The 23398-nt window shown below is 44.1% G+C and overlaps 1 protein-coding gene and 1 non-coding gene across 3 annotated transcripts in view; both read left to right on the plus strand.

Moving 5' to 3' along the window:
• The window catches only part of LOC100076747 (synuclein alpha interacting protein), a 173394-nt gene that overhangs the window by 70151 nt on the left and 79845 nt on the right, over window positions 1-23398 (plus strand). For both annotated transcript variants that reach the window (XM_029054595.2, XM_029054596.2), the window contains exon 2: window positions 17020-17123. In XM_029054595.2, the coding sequence (XP_028910428.1) occupies window positions 17064-17123 (60 nt within the window). In that variant the 5' untranslated portion in view covers window positions 17020-17063. The remainder of the gene's footprint in view (window positions 1-17019; window positions 17124-23398) is intronic.
• On the plus strand, window positions 18702-18839 carry LOC114808294. The gene has a single exon (XR_003756140.1). It is a non-coding gene; the product is annotated as a small nucleolar RNA SNORA7 (small nucleolar RNA).

Consider the following 23398-nt stretch of genomic DNA (forward strand, 5'->3'; position numbering starts at 1 on the left):
TCTTAAAAATTTAAATCTGGAAGTCATGAGGAAGAGAACCTCTGGTGAGCTTTTTTGTCATGAGGTGCAAGGAAAAGATGCAATTGTCAGGATCAGCAAAAGCCCTCATACTGTAGGACTTCATAGGTCAAAGTCTACACCTTGTATTGTTTGCTGAATGAAACTGGTAGACTGTATAGCACCTGAACTTCTGTGTGGTCTTCATGGGAAATGCCAAAGAAAATGCACTGAGGGAATCTAGTCTGAAGGTTACTAAGGGAGGGATGCTGGGCGGGGAGGTTAACATCTGTGAAGAAAGGTCAGTCTTAATTCATTGCAGATGTAAATGGGTGCTCAAAACCCTGGCCTATGCCTGAGGGCCAGGGAGTAGCCACTGCTCTAGGGTTACATCAAAGTTGAAGCCCTCAGAAGTAACGGATATGCTTGAATGAAGGAACCTGGATGAGCCCCCTCCCCACCCTCATTGTAGCTGTGCCCTTTCTATTCCCATGTCCCTTTCTGCCTTTTTTGAATTGAGATAGGTCAATGAGTGCTCCAATATGTTAGGTAATAAAGATAGGACAGATGTTAATAAATCTTTCCATGTTCAGGGTGTAGAGCAAGACAGTTTCAGGAGAACCAAAATAGAATTTGAAACTGGTGGACTTGCTGATGGATAATAATAATGATAATAAAAATAATAATAATAGTATTTGCTAAGTGCTTACTGTATGCCAAGCACTGTTATAAGTGCGAGGGTAAATACAAGATAATCAAGTTGGATACCATCCCTATCCCACATGAGGCTCACAGTCTAAGTAGGAGGGAGAAGAGATATTGAATCCACATTTTACAGATTGAGGAAACTGAGGTACCGAAAAGTGAAATGACTTACCCAGGATCGCACCATAGATAGTTGACAGAGCTGAGATTAGACCCCAGGTCCTCTGACTCCCAGGTCCAAGCTCTTTCCTCTAGGCCTCACTGCTTCTTGGTAGTTTCAAGATATATAAATGAGTGAGTGATCCTGCTCCAAATCATTCCTTAGCTTCTTGCTAGAAACCAGTGTAAATACTGACATTCCTGTCCTCTCTGAGCCTGTACATTTAGGGTTTTTGTTTTGTTTTTTAATGACATTTGTTAAGTGCTTACTATTGGGCCAGGCACTGTACTAAGTACTGGGGTAGACACAGCTCATTTCCCTCATGGGACTCACGATATTAATATTAATCCCTATTTTATAGATGAGGTAACTGAGGCCCGGAGAAGTGGAGTGACTTAACCAAGTTCACATAGCAGACAAGTGGAGGAGCCGAGATTAGGACCCAGGTCCTTCTGACTCTCAGGCCCATGCTTTATTCACTAGGCTATGCTGCTTAGGGTTTCCTAGGTCTTTAAGACCCTTTCCCTTTGATATAAAATAGGCAGGTTTTAAATGTCCCATTGTAACTAGGACCTGTTTTCTCAACATATTCTAAGACTATTTAGAATGACCAGTTTTATAATCCTAGGGAGAGTAATCCAATTTCTGAGTGTATGAAAGCCAAACCTAACTCTGGAAGCCTTGCCATGCTACTGTTGATTCCTCCTTCTCCATCCCCTGTAACATCCCTCTCTCTCTCCACCCTCAATTTCCCTCCCAAATCCCAGAATCATCATATATTTGGGCTCTCTATGGATTCCCCTCCCATACTTCTTTGGCTGCTCTCCACTGTTGTTCATTCCAACTTGAAAGTTCTCCTGATCTTATAGATATCCATAGTCAGCTGTCTACTCTCTTAGGCTAGTCTGCTTTTCTGTCCACATTCCCAGACAGAATGTCCTGTAAAAGCAATGGGGTCCATTAAAGAAGAAAGAAAGAAAATGCCAGCAGGATGTATTTTCTAACATTTATCCTAAAGAAAACTCTAATGGGAGTGGTCACTCAATACTTTGGGTCTGTGTTGGATCTTTCATTCATTCATTCAATCATATTTATTGAGTGCTTACTGTGTGCAGAGCACTATACTAAACACTTGGAATGTACAATTCGTATGAGTATGAAGTATCCATAATCTATTTTAATGTCTGTCTCCCCCTGTACACTAGAAGCTCCTTATAGGCAGAAATTGTGTCTACCAACTCTGTTGTATTGTACTTTCCTAAGTCCTTAATACAGTACTCTACACACAGTAAGTGCTAAATAAATACCATTGATTGGATTGATTGCTAGGGTTAATTTATTTCTCTGCAGCTTTGTTTGGACTCATTGGAAGATACCATTATTCTCTGACTTATATAGTCAGAGAATTTATATAATTTTATATACATACAGTGACAATAGAATAAATTGGGTCTCCTGAGATGTGAAGGAAAAGCACTAAACAAACTAGGTAGAGACCCAATTTATTCTTTTGTTGCTGCTCTCAATTCCCCCAGTGACTCCCTCCCTAACCCCCGATGGCTTCACCAACTACTGTGTTGGTAATATACATACTGCCAGGTGTGAACATCCCAGAGCCTCTCCATCACCATCTCATGGATCTAGTAGCCCCTCTTCTTCTCTCTCATTTATTTCTCAAGAGGTCTCTTATTTGCTGTCTTAATCTGTCCCCTCTACCTGTACCTCTGTCCCATCCCCTCACACCTCTGAAAAACATATATCCCTACTCTTGTCCCTTCTTCACTGCCATCTTTAACTTCACACTCTCAAAAGACTCATTCATTCATTCAGTAGTTTTTATTGAGCGCTTACTATGTGCAGAGCACTGTACTAAGCACTTGGAATGTACAATTCGGCAACAGATAGAGACAATCCCGGCCCAATGATGGGCTCACAGTCTAATCGGGGGAGACAGACAGCAGAGCAAAACAGAACGAAACAAAAACAAGACAACATTATCACGATAAATAGAATCAAGGGGATGTACACCTCATTAACAAAATAAGTAGGGTAATAAATAATATATACAAATGAGCACAGTGCTGAGGGGAAGGGGAGGGGGAGGAGGAGAGGATGGGGTGGGGAGGGGAGGGGGAGCAGAAGGGGAGGAGCAGAGGGTGGGGACGGAGAGCAGAGGGAAAGAGGGCTCAGCTGGGGGGAGGTGAAGGGGAAGGGGGAGGAGCAGAGGATGGAGGGGGAGCAGAGAGGGAAAAGGGGGAGCTCAGTCTGGGAAGGCCTCTTGGAGGAGGTGAGCTCTCAGTAGGGCTTTGAAGAGGGGAAGAGAGTTAGTTTGGCAGACATGAGGAGGGAGGGCATTCCAGGACAGCGGTAGGATGTGGGCCAGGGGTCGACGGCGACCGTGAGGAGGCAAGCAGAAGAGGAGCGGAATGTACAGGCTGGACAGTAGAAAGAGAGAAAGGAGGTGAGGTAGGAGGGGGGAAGGTGATGGAAAGCTTTGACGCTAAGAGTGAGGAGTTTTTGTTTCATGAGGAGGTTGATTGGCAACCACTGGAGGTTTTTAAGGAGGGGAGTGACATGCCCAGAGCGTTTCTGTAGGAAGATGATCCGACTCCTTCCCCTCTGTTTCAAACGTACTCCCCAAAAGCCTTCTCTGGATCCCCACTCCAGCTATTGCCCTATCTCCCTCCTCCCATTCCTGTCCAATCCCTGTAGCAGGGTTGTACACTGCCTTCAATTCCTCTCCACCATCTCTGTTCTTGTCCCATTATGATCAGCTTTTTGAACACTTTCCTCCATTGAAAGAGCACTCTCCAAGGTCACCACTGAATTCCTTGTAGCCAAATCCAATGGGCATTAATCTGTTCTAACCCTCTTGGATCGCTCTGCTGCCATGATATTACAACCCATTTTCTCCTCCCTGAAACACTTTCCAATCTTGCTTTCACCAACAATAATTATTATTTGATTCTTCTCCTACCAAACTGCTGTTCTTTTTTTTTCTTTTATGTTATTTGTTCATTGTTTAATATGTGTCAAGCACTGTTCTAAGCACTGGGGTACAAGTTTATCAGGGTGGACACAGTCCCCTGTTCCACATAGGGCTCACAGCCTAAGTAGGAGGAGGAACAGATATTGAATCCTCATTTTACAGTTGAAGAAACTGAGTCACAGAGAAGTTAAGCAATTTGACCAAGATGATACAGCAGTAAGTGGAAGAGATGGAATTAGAGCCCAGGTGCTCTGACTCCCATGCCCATGGTTTTTCCACTAGGCCATGCTACTTCCCATCAGTTCCTTATCAGTCTCATTTGCTACCTCCTCCTTCACCACTCATTCACTACATGAGTGTCCTACAGAGGTCTGTTCTGGGACCCCACTCTTCTCCCTCTGCACTCTCTTGGGGAGCATATCTGCTCATGTCACCACCTTTATGTGGATCTACCTCTCCAGCCCCGACCTCTAACCTAGTCTGCATTTCCTCTTGCCTCCAAAATATCTCCCCTTAGATACCTCACCAGAGTCACAAACAGAACTTCTCGCCTTCCCTCCTAAGCCCACTCTTTCTCATAACTTTCCCATCTCTGTTAATAACACCATCATCCTCTCAGTCCCAGAAGGTCATAAGCTTGGTGACATCTTCTACTCCTCACTGTCTTTCAGCTCTCATATTCAATCAACTACTAAATATTGCTGGTTCTTCCTCCTTGACATTTCCCAGATTGGCTCCTTCCTCTCCAACGAAACAGCCACCACCTTGGTTCAAACTCCAGTATCTACCGGCGTGGCTCAGTGGAAAGAGCACGGGCTTTGGAGTCAGAGGTCATGGGTTCGAATCCCGGATCGGCCACTTGTCAGCTGTGTGACTTTGGGCAAGTCACTTCACTTCTCGGTGCCTCAGTTACCTCATCTGTAAAATGGGGATGAAGACTGTGAGCCCCACGTGGGACCACCTGATTCCCCTGTGTCTTCCCCAGCACTTAGAACAGTGCTCGGCACATAGTAAGTGCTTAACAAATACCATCTACCACTTCAGTCTATACTACATGCTACTGCAGAGATCATCTTCTAGAAGCTTTGCTCAGTACACATCTCTTCACTCCTTAAAAACCTCCAGTGTCTGCCCAACTCCCTTCACATCAAGCAGAAACTCCTTATCTCCATCAATTTTTCCCATCTTCCATATTGGCTCTCCTCGCCCTCTACTTCCAAGATTGCACTTTTTGCTCTCCCCAAGCTCACCTTCTAACTGTACCCAACTCCTTGATTCTCCTTCCTCTGACTCCTCTCTCACACTGTTCCACTAGCCTGAAACTACCCTCTTCCCGCTCCCAATGAATGCACCAGATCACAGCTCACCCCATCTTCAACTCTCTCCTAAAATCCCACTTCCTTCAGTAGGCCTTTCCCAAGTAATTCATAATCCCTGAGTCATGTCAACCCCAAAACACATCATCAGTACTTAAGCACTTATTTATATATTCATTTGTTTAACTATCCCATCCTGATATATTGGTACTATTTCCTGTCGTAACCTTATTCTTCCTCCTGTTCCCATTATTTGCGTAAAGTTTTTGTGAGTGCCAACTATGTGCAGAGCACTATACTAGGCACTTGAGAGCTATTACCTCCCAGAGGTGAATAATTTATTGAATGGGGACAGTCGACTCTCATTTCAGATTTTTGTAAACCTCTTTAGGGACAAGAATGGTGCCTTTTATTTCTATTAGATGCTTCCAGGTGCCTAGTACAATGCTATGCTCACGCTAGATGTCCTGTATAGTGGTCTACATATGGTAGGCACCTATGTTGTTACTTTACCCTGGAAATCAATGCCAATCTATTTGATTGGAAGAGCAGATCACAAAGATGCTACTAATGGAATTGGGAAGCCGAGCAGCCTCATCAATCAATAAATGGCATTTATTGAGCGCTTACTGTGTGCAGAGCACTATAATAAGCACTTAGGAAAGTACAATATAACAATGTAACAGACACATTCCCTGCCCACAGTGATCTTACAGGCTAGAGGAAAGGGCACGGGGCTGGGAGTCACAAGATCTGGGTTCTAATTTTGGTTCCACCACTTACCTACTGTGTGACCTTGAACAAGTCTCTTAACATCTCTGTGCCTGTTTTCTCAACTGTAAAATGGGAATTCAATACCTGGTCTCCCTCCTACTTGAACTGTGAGCCCATGTGGGACAGGGACTATGTCCAATCTGATTAACTCGTATCTACCCCGATGCTTAGAACAGTATTTGATACATATAAGTGCTTAACAAAAGCCTTCAAAATAATTGAAGATCCATAAAGCAGCAGAATTAAGCAGAATATGTGTCAAAGCTAAAAGTCCTTTTCCTTTTTTTTTTGTAAAAACAAGGGATTCCAGGCTCTTTAAGACAGATACAAAGCAGGTACTCAGTTAATGTCAACATCACAACAGGCAAGCAAACCCCTAGTAGTGGCAAAGATAAATGAAGGATAGAGGCAATAGTAAGAACCACCCTGCCCTGACCCCCACCAAATCACTGCTCTAAACCCCCAACTCCAGGATCACCAGTGTAGAGAGTTTTCCCCTTGTGCCTCAAGTCTCACTGATTGGGTTAGTTTAAAAATTGGCAATTCTGGGCCATTTTTATAGCAAAAAGTCCTACAAAGCTGTAGAATAGTGTGCCATTTGGAATTCCAGGTTTGCAAGTCACTCTAGTTCTTCAGAGGTTCCATAAGGTTCACCCACCCCTGATTCTCCCAGTTATCTTGACTTACTCTGGACTCGTGGTGTATCCCCTGACTCATCAGGATCAATCCATCCCCCTAGATGAGCAAGGAGATGCTTCCCTTCCTTTTTTGTCCCCTCTGCCCCTGCCTCTCTCTCCCCTCTGACTCCCATCCTCTAGGTAGGGTCAGGGATTGTGGGGAACTGGTGCTGACCATTAGCTCCCATGCTTGGACTGACACAAGTTCGAGTTTTCCTCCAGTGAATGTGGTATTATACTCTCCCAAGTCTTATTATAGTGCTCTGCACACAGTAAGAGCTCAATAAATACCATTGATTGACTGATTGATTGAGAGTCTGGGAAGACCACCCAGGAGACTAATGTAATAGTCTAGTCTCCTGGGTGGTTATTGTACTCTCCAAGTGCTTAGTACAGTGCTCTGCACACAGTAAGTGATTAATTGATTGATTGAGAGGAAGTGTGGCAATCCGGGAAATATCATGCCACAAAAACTGGCAAGATTCGTCAATGGACTGAAGTGGAAGTTGAATGATAGTGAAGAGTGAAGGATGTTGCCAAGAATGCAAGCTTCTGGGAGGGGAGGATGGTGGTGGTGTTGACTGTGAAGGGGAAGTCAGAAAGGGGGATAGGGAATGATGAGGAATTCAGTTTTTAACATGTTGAGTTTGAGGTGTGGGTAGGATATTCAAGTGGAGATGTTCTGGAAGCAGGAGGACGTGTGGGAGTGCAGGTCAGATGAGAGGTCAGGGTTAGTTTTTGAAGTAATCTGCATGAGGTGGTAGCTGAAGCCATGGGAGTGGATGAACTCCCTGAGAGAGTGGGTGTAAAGTGAACAGAATAGGGGACCCAGAAAAAAGCCCTTGGGGATGCCCACAATGAGAGGATGACAGACAGACAAGGAGCCAGTGAGTAAATTTGAGAAGGAGCAATCACAGGAGAATCAGGATATTGCTGTGCAGGAAAAATCAAGCTCTGATAGTGCTTTGAGGAGGAGGAGGAGGAAGTGGTCCTCAGTGCCCAAAATGGGATAAATCAAGGAGGATCAGGATAGAGTATAGCTAGCTGTTGGGACTTGGTTATAAGGAAGTCATTGGTAGCCTTGGAATCTTGATAGAGTGAAGGGGTCAAAAGATAGGTTTCAGAGGGTTGAGAAGAGAGTTGGTGGTGAGGAAATTTAGTCAGTCAGTTAATTGTATTTATTGAGCACTTACTGTGTGTTGGACACTATCCTAAGCACTTGAGAGAATGTAATATAACAATAAACAGATACGTTCCCTGCCCTCGGTGAGCTTATGGTCTGGGGGTGAGTGGAGATAGTATAGAGTAGGAGAGAGATAGAAGTTATAAGAGTTTGGATAGGAATGGGAAGTGGAAGATGGTGCGATAGGCTGCACTGTGGGGTCCAAAGAAGTCTTGTGAATTATCTTCTCCTTTGATAGGCCTGACCTGCTCAGCAAATGTGAAACAATCACATTTTACTGTGGTCTGAATATATTCACATTCCATTTCAAGATTTCATTATATTTATTTTGATTCTACTGCTTAGGAATATTTCTTTCTGTGCCAAGTGCTTAAAAAAGTGCACAACACTCATTGGACACTCAACAAATACCATTACTACTTCTCTTACTAATTCTTCAATACTTCCCTCCTCCACAGATCTTCGATACGCTAAGTTTTAAACAGTAACACTTCACCTGAGGATTTATTTCACCAACCTCCCAAAAACCATGTTAGGAAGTTCCTCAGCCACATATATGAAGCTAATGATCAATCAGACATGATCATTTTTGGAACTAATAAAATCAATGCACTCAGTCCCATTCCCAAGTGCAGCACAGAGTTGTTGCAAAAGCTCACACTGCACTGATTTCCCTACTTTATCCAAATAAACAATTGCCACAGCAAGTACATTAAGCAGCGTGGCCATTAAAAATAAGATTATACTTGTCAAAATAAATGAATAGAGCATATTTTGTGACAGAATGCCCTGAATATGTTTACATTAGAAACCCTTACTCCACAAAATCTGAGAAGCCCCAGACTGGGCTGCCACCATAGAAGTACCCCAAATCATCTGACTTGGGGGAAAATCTTCAGCCTGAGAGTCTACTCTAAAATACTGTCCTAGATTTACTTTCTTCAATAACATGACAGCTCACAGGTAATTAAATATCCTGGCAGGCGTGGGTGGAAAGAAAAATCAAAGCCAAATACAAAATGCTGGCAAGGAAGCAACTCATTCTGGGTCTTGGGTTGCATTTCACTCACTCCTGGATTCAGCGGGGCTCTAAAGGCATGACCATTCCTCAGGCCTGATCCCTGAGGACCTGCACTCCCACACATCCTCCTGCTTCCAGAACATCTCCACTTGAATATCCTACCCACACCTCAAACTCAACATGTTAAAAACTGAATTCCTCATCATTCCCTATCCCCCTTTCTGACTTCCCCTTCACAGTCAACACCACCACCATCCTCCCCTCCCAGAAGCTTGCATTCTTGGCAACATCCTTCACTCTTCACTATCATTCAACTTCCACTTCAGTCCATTGACGAATCTTGCCAGTTTTTGTGGCATGATATTTCCCGGATTGCCACACTTCCTCTCAATCAATCAATTAATCACTTACTGTGTGCAGAGCACTGTACTAAGCACTTGGAGAGTACAATAACCACCCAGGAGACTAGACTATTACATTAGTCTCCTGGGTGGTCTTCCCAGACTCTCAATCAATCAATGGTATTTATTGAGCTCTTACTGTGTGCGGAGCACTATAATAAGCACTTGGGAGAGTATAATACCACATTCACTGGAGGAAAACTCGAACTTGTGTCAGTCCAAGCATGGGAGCTAATGGTCAGCACCAGTTCCCCACAATCCCTGACCCTACCTAGAGGATGGGAGTCAGAGGGGAGAGAGAGGCAGGTGCAGAGGGGACACAGTCACACTGTTACAGTCAAATACAGTGTCAAGAATTAAAATTAAAATGAGAAACTCTGATTCTCCGCTCTTTCTTAGTATCCCTTTCCAGGGTTGCTCGGTCTTTGCTGGTTGAGAAAGACCAGAACTCTTCTAAGTCAGAGCATATGAATAAGTAAGATGATAGCAGGTGCACAGGCACAGATGGAGGTGGGGAGAAGGCGGAAGTGGGGCAACTACCCTGGGTTTCACCCTGGCCAAAAAAGGAAATTATGATAGGATTACTGCTGCTGGATCTGTGTGTCCTCCTCTCTCCACTAACCCACCTTCCACTGCCCCACAGACTGCTCAAGAGTTCCTTCCAGAAAACAGCATGGCCTAGTGGAAAGAGCATGTTTCTGGAAATCAGAGGACCTGGGTTTGAATCCTGGCTCTACCGCTTGTCTGCTGTGTGACCTTGAACCAGTTACTTAACTTCTCTGTGCCTCAGTTACCTTATTTTAGAGAAGCAGCGTGGCTCAGTGGAAAGAGCACGGGCTTGGGAGTCAGAGGTCATGAGTTCGAATCCTGGCTCTGCCACTTGTCAGCTGGGTGACTGTGAACAAGTCACTTCACTTCTCTGTGCCTCAGTCACCTCATCTGTAAAATGGGGATTAACTGTGAGCCTCACGTGGGACAACCTGATTACCCTGTATCTACCCCAGCGCTTAGAACAGTGCTCTGCACATTGTAAGCGCTTAACAAATACCAACAGTATTATTATTATTATTATCTGTGAAATGGGGATTAAAATTGCCGGCCCTACATGGGACAGGGACTGCATCTTCTCCAGTGCTCAGTACGGTGCCTGACACATAGGAAGCATTTAACAAATACCATAAAAGAAAGACAGCACTCTTTTGGAACCATGGAAAATCACACATGTACAGTGCTTGATAGGCCGTGGTTTTTGCCTCAGCTTCCCAACTCCCTTAGCTACCCTAGTTCTCCCAGCTCTCATAGTTTTCCCAACTCTCCCAGCTCCCCACAATGCCAGAACGGCCTCCTCACTGGAACCTCAGCCAACGTTGAAGCAATCTGCAGAATAGCAGCATGGCTTAGTGAACAAAGCATGGGCCTGGGAGTCAGATGGTCCTAGATTCTAATCCCAGCTCTGCCACATGTCTTCTGTCTGACCATGGCCATTAAGATGTCTCTGGGCCTCAGTTACCTCATTTGTAAAAAGGTGATTATGAGTGTAAGCCCTGTGTGGGACAGGGACTGTGTCCAACCTGATTAACTTGTATCTACCCTAGCAATTAGAACAGTGCTTGGCACAGAGTAAGTGTTTAACAAGTACCATAATTATCATTATTATTATTAGGGTATAGAGCTAGGGGCCAGACTGATCCCACTCTGGAGTACGAATGATGTCACCTCTCCAGCCCAGCTGTGTCTGGGAACACAGTAATCAGTATGAAAAGAAATCTAAATCCTAGGTTACAAACATGCTGATATTGATGGTAGCGTCCAGAAACCCCCTTTAATGAAGGAAAGAGCTAAAATCAATCCGGAGGCAGTCTCAGAGGTCAGGATATTTAGATCTCATCAATATCACTTTTACAACACCACAGTGGTGCTGCTGAGTACTTGATTATGGGCTATATTCTTTTCACCACAACAGTAAATCTGTAAGGCACAGACACAAGAAATCTAGAGGCTGGAGATTAATTTTTAAGGTTCCCTGGTGTTGGTATATTGCATTTGGGAAATTTGATGTCCAGAGGAAGAAATACACCATTTGATCATGTCAGAAGATATTTTTAAACGTAAGTGCAGATTTGTGTGGGCCTAGCTCTGGGGAGACATTTAACCAAGTTCTGTTCTGTCTTACAGCTTATTAGAATGATTGGGTTTACTTTATAATAGCTAATGCTGGTTCATTAGCTCATATGTAGCTGCAGCATTCCTCTTCCCAATTTGTATTTACTGCTCTAGTTTTCTTACCCTCCTCCCTTTCTTTGGGTCTTATGGGACATTTGCAGCAGGACCTGATCCATGCCTGGTTATCCCTGCTCCTAACACCACTCCTTCTCCCTGTCACTGTCCCCGTTACTATTCTTGCTTCCAAAGCAGTCCCCTCTTCCTCGTTCTGCATCCAGACGCTCTCTCCAGAGGCCAGCCCTGCGGCTGTCCTCTCCCACAGCTGTTCTGACAGTTTCTGACTCTCAGGCCCCATTCAACTGCCTCCCCAGCTCCCTTTCCTTCCTCTCCTTGTTGTTCTTCCTTCTTCTCATTCCCCCTCCCTGACTTACCCCTGGCCCAACTCCCACCCCTTCCCACCTGGGAATCAGGTCTGAGCCAATCAGCAAGGCTGGCAGTGACTCAGCCAGAGGTAACTTTTATTTTATATATGTGTGCATGTGTACAGAGAGATTTACAATGGAACATTTGCGCCATGTCTTATTTATTGCTCTGTGGTGCCAGTCTTGTCAGCGTCTCCACTTGAGCCATAGGAATAAGATGTTTAAATTCACTAAATCTGTAGACCACAATGAATGATGTTAAGGGAAATTAGATTGAAAGAAATTTATCCTAGCTGACTAGCTGGAACTCCAGAAGTCTGGACTGCCTCAGAATTCATCTGAGATGAGATAGAAGTTGTTTTGAGTTTCCAAACTTGGGTATGTTTCCACTCAGGAGTTCTCTGAGGATTAAAGGGGAAAAGATGCAGCTTAATGCTCAAGTTCTTTGTTAACAAACATTTCTTTCCAGAGCAATTACTGTTCAGCTTTGTAAGTCATTTTTTTAAAAAATGAATAGATTCCATATTTGCACCTCAATACCTTTTCCAGAAGAGTTTTATTTTTTAGTTTTAGTTTTTAGGATAAGCAGCTCATTTAGCGAATGAAGCTTGATCATGGGAGTGGAAATTAATGATGTGTTAACTTCTGTGGGACACCCCCTGAATTAGGTTTACCTAATATATAATCATTATGTTTTAACATCTGTGATGGAAATTTACTATTCTGTTCTCCATATCTCCATAAACATGATGCTGGGTAATTCATCCTGAAAAATTTTGGAAATGGTCATGAGGCCTTGAGATTCCCTTCTCTCTTCAGGCTCTACTTTTGTTTTCAGTCTTCCCAGACATTTCCCAGGTTCCACACGCCATCTCCTCCCCTCATACTACTCGGCCTCTCTGGATCTCCCACTTCCTACTTCCTCTGGTTTTCTTTGTCACGTTCTTGGATCTTCTTTAGTTGGCTTTTCCTTTTTACCCCATTCTTTTCTCCTCTCCCTGTTACTCTTCTCTTTTCAATCTACTTTCCTTCTCGAATCTCCTTTTCCTGTCTCTTTCCCCCACTCTTCCTTCTTCTCCCTCTTCCACTTAATTTCCACATTTCATCACCCTTGTACATCCCCAGCATCATCGGCTTCTCCTCCTTTCCTCCCTCCCCCTTCCACTCATGTCATATTTTACTACCTTTGGGGCTCTCTTTCCGCTTACTCACTCCCAGTCTCCAGGTCACAGTCTCCTCTCCTCCGCAACCACCGTATCATGGCCATTCCCTTCCTACTGCCACCACTTTCTTGGACATCCCCATCCCAGTGGTCTGTTTAACCATAGACCCTGTTCCCCTGCTTCTCTGCTTTCAACCTGGGCTCCTCCTGCTGTTATTGTTCCAGTTTTCTCCCTTACCCCACCCCCCTGAACTTCCTTCTAGACTGGCCCCATCCTGGACAAGCTCCACCTCTCCTCTCACCCCAGAGCCCTTACATGGAGGCCAGACCCTGAATAAAGGTCTTCCCCCTAAACTAACTTTGCTCCCCACTTTCTGTTGCTTCCCCCAGCACAAACATGGGGGAACAAAATAGGTGCTGAAGCAAAATCAAACAGTGATAACTGAAGCAATGGACAGTTTTGAATTTCAGATAATCAAGTTTAAAAATACTGAACAGTTTACGACAAAAAAGTTGAGTTTTGCAAAGTGAAAGCTTGATTCAGATAATGAGTTACCCCTAGGTAAGATCAATCAATCGAAGAATGGAATTTATTGAGCACTTACTGGGTGCAGAGCACTGTACTAAGTGCTTGAAAGAGTACAGAATAAGAGGTAGACACATTCTCTCCCCTCAAGATAACCAAATACACTAAACACTTTAGAGGTTGGGGTTTTTTTTTGTTCTTGATATCTGGAGGTGTAACTGCTGATACTGATGCAAGGGGCTGGAAAATGCAGGAAGAAATTGAATAGCTTACCTTCTGGGTAAGGGAGGAATCCCTCAGAAAGTTCCCAGGCAAGTACTAAAAAGATTAATTATATCAAGCCCAGAAACAGCTGAGACAAAACTGTTAGAAACCATAAAAGATCCTTGATGGGGGTATGATTTGCATTTTGGTTGGCTAACAAATTCATCCAGGTGTCCTATCAATTCCACCAATCCTAAGGAGAAGGGGTTGAACCACAATCCAACATGGTGCCACCTCCCCATGGTGTGCCTCCTGAGGGCCTGGTACCCTCCCCTACATGGACCCAATGCGAACATCAGCATAGGTGGTGAGTCATGGGCCCATTTGGGAAAGGAAAAAGAAAAGTTAAACTCAGATTTTATTTTTCATCTTTTTTTAAATAAGAAGGAATCAAACACGAGGAAGTAGGCGAACCCAGCTTTCCTCCTTTCCCAGCATTGCCACTCTGTAGAGGCCTAGGGTAATAATCAGGGACAGCAGAGAAAAACATGCTTTCCTGCTTTACCCTCTCCAGCTGAAGCTGTGGTAGAAACCACCACAAACATGTCCCCTTTCACCCATATATGCTTCGGTTTGGGAAGAAACCGCACATGCATGTTCATGGTGGACAGTTTGCTCTCTGTGAGTGAGTCACAAAAAGTCCCACCTCCCTCTTCCTTGGCTCTTCCCCCTGCTCAGAAGATCAGGCGACTTAGTAATTTAAACCATGAAATGATCAATCAGTAGCTATGATAAACCATCCGTTCATCGTATCATCTTGAAGGAATTCACCTCATTAATCTTTTCATTCATTCATTCAATAGTATTTATTGAGCGCTTACTGTGTGCAGAGCACTGTACTAAGTGCTTGGAATGTACAAATCGGCAACAGATAGAGACAGTCCCTGCCCTTTGACGGGTTTACAGTCTAATCAGGGGAGACAGACAGACAAGAACAATAGCAATAAATAGAATCAAGGGGATGAACATCTCATTAACAAAATAAATAGGGTAATGAAAATATATACAGTTGAGCGGACAAGTACAGTGCTGAGGGGAGGGGAAGGGAGAGGGGGAGGAGCAGAGGGAAAGGGGGGAGAAGAGGGCTTAGCTGAGGAGAGGTGGCGGGGTGGGGGGAAGCAGAGGGAGCAGAGGGAAAAGGGGAGCTCAGTCTGGTAAGGCCTCTTGGAGGAGGTGAGCTTTAAGTAGGGTTTTGAAGAGGGGGAGAGAATTAGTTTGGTGGAGGTGAGGAGGGACGGCATTCCAGGACCGCGGGAGGACGTGGCCCAGGGGTCGACGGCGGGATAGGCGAGAACGGGGGACGGTGAGGAGGTGGGCGGCAGAGGAGCGGAGCATGCGGGGTGGGCAGTGGAAAGAGAGAAGGGAGGAGAGGTAGGAGGGGGCAAGGTGATGGAGAGCCTTGAAGCCTAGAGTGAGAAGTTTTTGTTTTGTGCGGAGGTTGATAGGCAACCACTGGAGGTTTTTAAGAAGGGGAGTGACATGCCCAGAGCGTTTCTGCAGGAAGATGAGCCGGGCAGCAGAGTGAAGAATAGACTGGAGCAGGGAGAGAGAGGAGGAAGGGAGATCAGAGAGAAGGCTGACATAATAATCCAGCCAGGATATTATGAGAGCCTCTAACAGTAAGATAGCTGTTTGGGTGGAGAGGAAAGGGCGGATCTTAGCGATATTATAAAGGTGAGACCAGCAGGTTTTGGTGACGGATTGGATGTGTGGGGTGAACGAGAGAGCCGAGTCAAAGATGACACCGAGGTTGCGGGCCTGAGAGACGGGAAGAATGGTCATACCATCCACGGTGATAGGGAAAGTCAGGACGAGGACAGGGTTTGGGAGGGAAGATGAGGAGCTTAGTTTTGGACATGTTGAGTTTTAGGTGGCAGGCAGACATCCAGGTTGCAACATGAATTGTGCCAACTCATTGTGGAACCACAGTAAATGCAACAGGTGAGTATGAATTAGTAGAACAAGCATGAGCCTGGGAGTCAGAGGACCTTGGTTCTAACGGGGCTCCACCACTTACCGGCTGTATAACCTTGGATGAATCACTTGACTTCTCACAGAGAAGTTTTTCCTCAACTCTAAAATGGGAATTCAATGTCCATTCTTCCTCTTACTTAGACTCTGAGCCCATGTGGGACCTGACTGTCCTGTATCTACCCCAGTGCTTAGTACAGTGCTTGGCATATAGTAATCACTTAACAAACACCACAATTATTATTATTATGACTGTGAGAGTACTTCCTTGACTGATGCAAACAAGGAAAAAGAAACTCTTCTGTTTGGTTGTTTGAAAATGACTGTGGACAGTTATTGCTCTGTGGGCTGCCTGGTCAACCTCCACTCACTCCACCCTGGCCTAGCTATTTATTGGTTTTTTTTTTAGTTTACAAACTCCTCTAAATGCAGAAGGGAAACTATCACAGAGGAATCTGGTTGGACAATTACCTGAGAACATAGTAGTAGGAAAACATCCCCACCACCATACACACACACCATACCCAAATAGATTTAAGCAGTCGTGTTGTGTGTGTAAGGATTAAGCTTTTGCTTATTAGCAACACTTTTGCCCTAGATGCTAGCCTAGTGGTTTGACTTACTAATCACTGTGGAGGAGTTAATAGCAGTTGCTGCTATTGACTCAAGTCTGCTGCTTCCCAACCTGCCTTGATGATAGGGGGCAAAGGGTCTGGTAATCAGGAGAACAGAATTCTGCTCCCAGCTGTGCAAGTGGCCTATTGTATGACCTCAAATAAGTCACTCAACCTCTCTAAGTCTCTTTCTCCATCTGTAAAATGGGAATAATAACACCTGCCTCTCCTGCCCAAGGATGTGGTGAGGGCTAAAGGGATATGGTTAAGGAGGATAAAGGTTTAGGGAGGCAGTATGGATTAGTGGGAAAAGTATGACGACTCAGCCTTTAAATCCAGCTCTGCACCTGACCTGCTGTGTGACCTTGAGCAAATCACTTAACCACTCTATGTCACCATTTCCTCATCTGTCAGTTAGGGATAAGATATTTGCTCTCCTTCCTTCGTAGAATGTGAATCCCATGGAGGACAGGGATTGTGTCCAATCTGATTATTTTGTATCGACCTCAGTGTTTAGCTTAATACTTGACACAGAGTAAGCACTTAGAAAACATTGTTATTAAGAATAGGTTTAGGCCTTTGTTTCTTTCTCCTAAGCTGGGTTTTCTTTTGAAAAGTCCATAAAGTGGCTAATCTATTTCTTTTTTGTCTCCTTTGTTTCTGTTTTGAAATAGGGATTTTTAACCATTCCAGCTTAACCCAAAATGTGCATAGGAGAATGATGGAAGCCCCTGAATACCTTGATTTGGATGAAATCGATTTTAGTGATGACATATCTGTAAGTATAAGCATCTGAAAAGCTACATTTTCATCCTAGTTTGTTGTTACCAGGGCCAATATCTGTGGTACAGTCTGTAAATCCCAAACTATTCAAAGTTGTAGATGCAGCATTTTCTGGGAAAGGCCTTTAGAACTTTAGAAATTTTAAAACTATATCATCCCTAATCTGGCAGAGACCCACAACTTGTCATGGGCAGGGAACATGTCTGTTTATTGTTATAGTGTACTCTCCCAATCGCTTAGTACAGTGCTCTGTGCACAAGTGCTCAATAAATATGATTGATTGACTTAGAGATGGCTATCTAACTAGAGTTGGCCCACCCGAGAGTCCAGTAAGTTCAAGGTAAAAGCTGCTGCTTTCATGTTATTTTATAGTCATAGATGAATAAAGATTTCATGTCTATTCTCATCCCGATTTGCCCACTCCAGGATCTGAGGGCACCACCTGTTTTTTCTTTGCCACCTCCCAGAATCTCTGCTTGTACTGGGTTTTATGCTAGTTGCCACCCTGCCCACTTGCACTTGAACCAAGATGAATGAGCCTCACGTCCACAAGTGCGTACACACACACACGCACACACACCCGTACACAGTGCCCATTTTGCTGTTTTCCAGCAGCAGCTCCAATGTGGTGGAAATGGAAACTTAACCAGGAATGGATAGTGCTCAGAACAGACAGCATGTTTTCCACTCGAGTTATGACCTATCATTGCTAGGACCCCTGTGCTCTTTCCAGAAGCTGAGCCTGGCTGATTCATTTCAAAATTTCCTGGCTGCTTTACTGAACTTCCTCTTTCTTTACAGCCAAGTGGGAACCTTGCCTGTTTTCCTAGTAGGAGTGGATTAAGGGGAAGCGTTAGATGGATATCCCATTTTCTGAAACCAGAACTTGAGTCCGGAATGGGTGACTCACTCTGCCAAGAAAAGCCACATGTCTCTCCTTATTTCAGTTTCTTTAGGTCTGGCTTAGGCAGATGGGAGAGAGCCCCGAGAGCCAATTATTTTCACCTTTCCCACTGTGCCTACTGCTCTCTAGTGCTGTGCTTACCTGCCAGCTTTGCTGCAGAGTAGAGGAAAAATCACCCATGCTGGCAAGAAGTACTGAAGCACGCAAGCTCTTGGCCAGTCTCCTGGTTTGACCGTTCTATCTGGCAGATTGAGAAACTAAGAGAGAATGGGCTACTGGAATTCCATTTAGCATTTTCTGCAATCTAGCCACACTGGAGGCCTTGGGAATTTGGGGCAGTGAGGGTGCAAAGGGAAAGCTTTATTTTTCTGAGTAGCTAGTTGATCAGTGCCGAGACCTAGGCAATATTGAAGTGAAGAGAGTGTTTATATGCTGAATGGGAAAGGAGGATCCCTGGAGAAAGAAACAGTTCTCCACTTTCTTTGGAAGGATCTGGCCACAGCCCAGAATGTTCCAGGGTTAGGAACCTCCTCTTAAAAGGCAGTCAAATGTGTTAGGCAATATTTAAAACTCTAGCCAGTCCAGATGCAGGCTACTCTATGGTTGTGCTTCAGGAAGCTGACTGCTCTGATGTGTAAATTAAAATATTATTCAGTAATAGTATTGATCCCCTTCTCAGGGTCACACCTGGAGAGTTTCCAGTACTCTACCAGTCTTGACTGTGGGAGGGAGAGTCAAACAGAGGCCTACCCATTCCATTTCTAGCTTGAGCAGTGGCTGGTGAGTGGAAGGCAATCTGCAACAAGTCAAAATCCACCTGTGCTGGGCAGCAGGGGCAGGGGAGTGAGTCAAGGGTGGATATTCAAGTTTACTGCACAGAAGGAGGCAATGATAAACCACTTCCATATTTTTACCAAGAAAACTCTATGGATACACTACTAGAAAATTGCAGATGGAGGTGGGGCATGGTTTTGCTATGGGTTGGAGGTGATTTGACAGCATAAGACAAGATAAATTATTAATAATTTAATGTACTAAAGAAACTACACATGTGCAGTATCACCCCAAATGTTGGGCCATGGACCCCTGGATTGAATCACAAACAGGGGGATGAGAGGAGAAGAGGCCCTGAGCTTTTTACTCAAAACCAACTCACTGGGCTCTACTTGAGGTTTGTCCAGTTCAACCCCACAAGTTCAGGACCTGCAGAGTCCACCAGCCCGGGGTTGTGACAGCTATGCGAGTTCAGGGGAGTAAGGGTTACCTAATGGTGCCCAGAGGAGAAACTGGGGGGGTGGGGCTCTTATTTCTTTGTTTTTAGCATTCTGCCATGTTCCTTCCCTGTCCATTCTCTTTTCCACCCAAGTCCACCTGAGATGTCCACCAAGTCCAAGCTGAGATGAGGAAAAGAATGGGATGTTTTTCTTTGAAAAATGATCAGAAATGGAATTGCACACATTCGAACCATCTTTTGTTCTTTAGTCATGCTCTCTGTTACACCCAGTTACACAAACCTGCTTGAAATTCATGTTCTTTTCTTCCTGCCATGAGCTTATTCCTTGTTTTAATTCAAAATTCAGGCTGTGTGATGGAGTATTACTACAACTGCAGAGTTTTCATTTTTACCTAATGAGACAAAACACAGAAGGCAATTGAAGAGGTTGACAGTCTCTCAGATTCCAGAATAGCATACATCTTTTGCAATATACAGAGTTTTAAATATACATTCCTGCATCTTTGCCAGCTAGAGAGGCAGGACATTGTGCAGAGACCATGCAGATAGGTTGTGAAAAGACAGAGATGTGTATAAACATAAAGGTTCAAAATAGTGGTTTTAAGGGCCTAAAAATAGATTATAAATTCTTGGTTTATCCTTTGGGGACCTGTATTACTGTCTCATTTGAACCCCCTCCCCCCCCCCCACACCTCTAAGTAACTTTTCTTAAAGGTTTCTTTGCAGATTTCTTTTTTCCCTGGGTCTTCCTTTCATTTTAAAGTGGGTCAATGTGTTATTCTATTAATAGCATTATTTCCCTGGGAATAGGACTGAGTCCTGGCAAACCAAAATGCATACCTCAACTGACCTGCTCTCTGTGATGCTCAGGAGGAAGCTATAATGAGAATTGCTCATTTGTCTAGTTCAGTGAGATGGATCATGAGCCAGTAGAGAATGGATGAGGAGCCCCAGATTTCATGTTCTAAAAGAGCAGTCAGGACTCAGGCAGAAATCAAGTCCATAAAAAAAATAGCCACAGAGAACCCCTTGGCTTCCTGGAAAAATGAGGCGGAAGACAGATTTATAATGGGAAGGCAACTACCTAATGTGATCAGAGCCTGTTTGGGGGGGTTGTAGCTCTTTCAAATTTCCTTGCTGGCCATTCCAAACTTGGGTTCTTGTTGAGGTGCCTGCAGATTTGATGCCTGAGAAGCAGCATGTGGGAATTCACCCAGACTTCAGTCTAGTGTTTGAAGGGTGGGTTTGGAAACCTCCAGGGATGTTATGGCTTTAGCTGCAAAGGTGTTTGGAATTTTTGTTCCTTCAAATCACGTGGCTCATTACCATTTGAGTAATGTCTGTTGATTCACCCAGCTGGCTCCAGTTTTCAGGAATGTGGGCCAAGGATTTACAGTGCTGAAGAATAACTGGGGTGGTCAGGTCTCCCCACTGAATTTTTAGCAATTGCTCACTTGCTCTTGAGAAGCCTGTACCTACTGAAACCCCTGTTTTGCATGGCAAGGTGACAAAGTTGACTGACTGACTTTGTCAGGTATGCTACGCTTTCTTCTGACCTGTCCAGTGTATGTGGTTTTGGAGCCTGATTTCAGGGTCAGTTCTGATACAATAATTCCCTTGGGCTAGTAGAAAACAGAGGAGAAGTCAGAATAACTTTTTGAGGGTGGTTGGGGTTGAAGGCCCCTCTCTGTCCACACTTCTTCCCCTTCCTTCTTTATTTTACCTCTCAGCCTGAAATCTTGACTGGAAAAGTGGGCCAGTTGAATCTACTTAGACCACAGTGGAGGTTGAAGAGATACCCAGGACCCCCTTTGATGGCCACTGTATCTCAGACTATCAGAGTGTTCTAGTAAGAGCAAGGCAGGCTCTTGTATCCCTTGGCAGCAGGTGCTAATGCCCCATCCCCCCTTTGCACCCATCAACCCTGGTTAATCACATATGCATAATCACATAATCACAGCAGTATTTTAACCCCACCCACCTCAAAATGTGTCTTTCCAAGAAGAATAAAAAAAAAACCTTGATAGAACATATGGCAACAGAGTATAAAAGGCTTAATTCTAATTGAATTACAGACTATGTAATTATTTAACCTGCACCAGCTGGCCTCAAGAAGCTACCATAGTCCTTGGAGACATAATGCTTCTCCAAGAACATAAGGTACCTGGTCAGGAGAGTGAAAAATCCCTTTTGATAAAATGGATCAATTTAAAGGGCAAGAGGAGAGTGGAGTGAGGGAAATATAGAATGGATTTTGGTGGGGAAGAGTTCTCAGTTCTCATGGTGACCCCAACCCTGGAAGGATTCTATCACATGCCCGCTGTCCCCCAGATTCGATTACATCAGGCAGGTAAGAGTCATTTTTGTAATTAGTCACCTGAGATTTCATTTTTATCTTTTGGAAGTGCTTGAACTTGAATTCTCTTCTGACATGCAATTGGCAAACTGACAACAACAGAAACAATCCTCCCTCCTGCCAGTTGTGTTATTGCATGGAGATCTGGGTGGTTTTGTATGTAGATGATATGCTTCACCTAGCAATAGTCAGCTAGCTAAAATTATCCCCCTTGTTGAACAATGTGTGGTAATTACACATTCAAGTTTTAGTGCTACATTAATCCTAAGAAATCAGCCCCCAACTTTTTTTGAGAGCTGATATTTTCTCCTTTTTTTAAGTGAAAGAGCCAGTGATTTCTGAAGACACAGTGTCAGGAGTTGTAGGGGACATCTTAGCATCTGGTAATTTTTTTTTAGTTTTTCACATAATCCACATTTTTCTTAATGACCCGAACGATGTCCTGCTAGTACCTTCTGTTGTATAAGGTCATTAAACTGGTCCCGACAGCAGATCTTATTCTGTGACTTTGTGTCCTCACGTGAGTTTCCTGGGTGGATCTTCCTGGTTGATTCTGCACTTGCCCTCTCACCTCCCCAGCAGCCCTCCTAAGCTCTGAGGACTGCTCTTTGGCTTCCTAGGGTGGCTGCAGGGTGGAGGAGACAAGTCTGGGGTCTGGAAAAACCCTAAATACAATCTATCAATCAAATAGACCAACTGTTGTCATGGTACTAAGTGGGCTCAGAGACAGGGCTAGTGACATATGGCTCCAAAAATTGAATCTTGCCTATGCAGCCAGTTGACACTAAAAGAGATTTTGCCCCATGAAGACTAAAGTCCAAATGGGAATGTCAATCAGAAAATTTCCTGCAAAAGATACTTCTGCCCTGGAGATTCAGTGATTCACATGTGGGTCAGTTTAGGCAGAATGTTTTGTGACAATTTTAGGTTGAATTGAGGGAGATTTGATCCTGAGTAAAAAATTCCTGTTTGTAGGAAATTGTATTTTAATAGGCTGAATCATATAGATGATTGAAGCCAGTCCATGAACTTAGAAAGAAATGGTGTCAGCTTAGTCTTCCTGCTTGTTTTCTTGACTATTTGTAAAAAGTGAGTGTCACCCTTCATTGATCAGATTATTGATACAAATGTGCCTATTTCCATTTCTGGAGGAAGCAACAAGCTTCTGGACTCCCTCTATTTTCTTACTGTCATTCTGAGAGCTGATTTTTGGATGGTGACACCAGGCTGAGACATACTATATTTACTGCTCCTCTTTGCATAATTTTGGTAATGGTAAAACAGGGTGAGGTTATTATGTGGATCATATAAGAATTAAGGGAGGAGCAGAAAAAAGTAGGAGGGAAGGAAGAGGAAGGGAAAAGGGCACTTTGGACTTATCTCTTCTATTTCACTCTCCCAAGTGCTGCATACAATAGGTACATGAATTGACTCTCCACCTGCTTTTGAGTTCTCACTCTTCCCTTTCACCTTCTCTGACCTGGGGCAATCTTAATGAGCTACTTCCCCCTGCTCCACAGCTGTGTTTTGGAATGCTCACCTGTCCGCTCCTCCTCCTCCCTTGGAGAACAGCTATTACTATTGACAGTTAAATGGTACCAAAAATAATATTTTATTCCCTTCTCAAAAACTGTGGTGGGGCAATTATTGCAGTCAAAGCAATTTTGTGAATAAATACAGTAGTTGCCATGCATATGACAATTTGAAAATTCACATTCCCTTCCCTTCTGTTCAAACTGAACACCTGTACATACTGATGACCACACTGTACAACAT

The sequence above is a fragment of the Ornithorhynchus anatinus genome, chromosome X5 (assembly GCF_004115215.2).
Source record: "Ornithorhynchus anatinus isolate Pmale09 chromosome X5, mOrnAna1.pri.v4, whole genome shotgun sequence".
Taxonomy (NCBI): Eukaryota; Metazoa; Chordata; class Mammalia; order Monotremata; family Ornithorhynchidae; genus Ornithorhynchus; species Ornithorhynchus anatinus.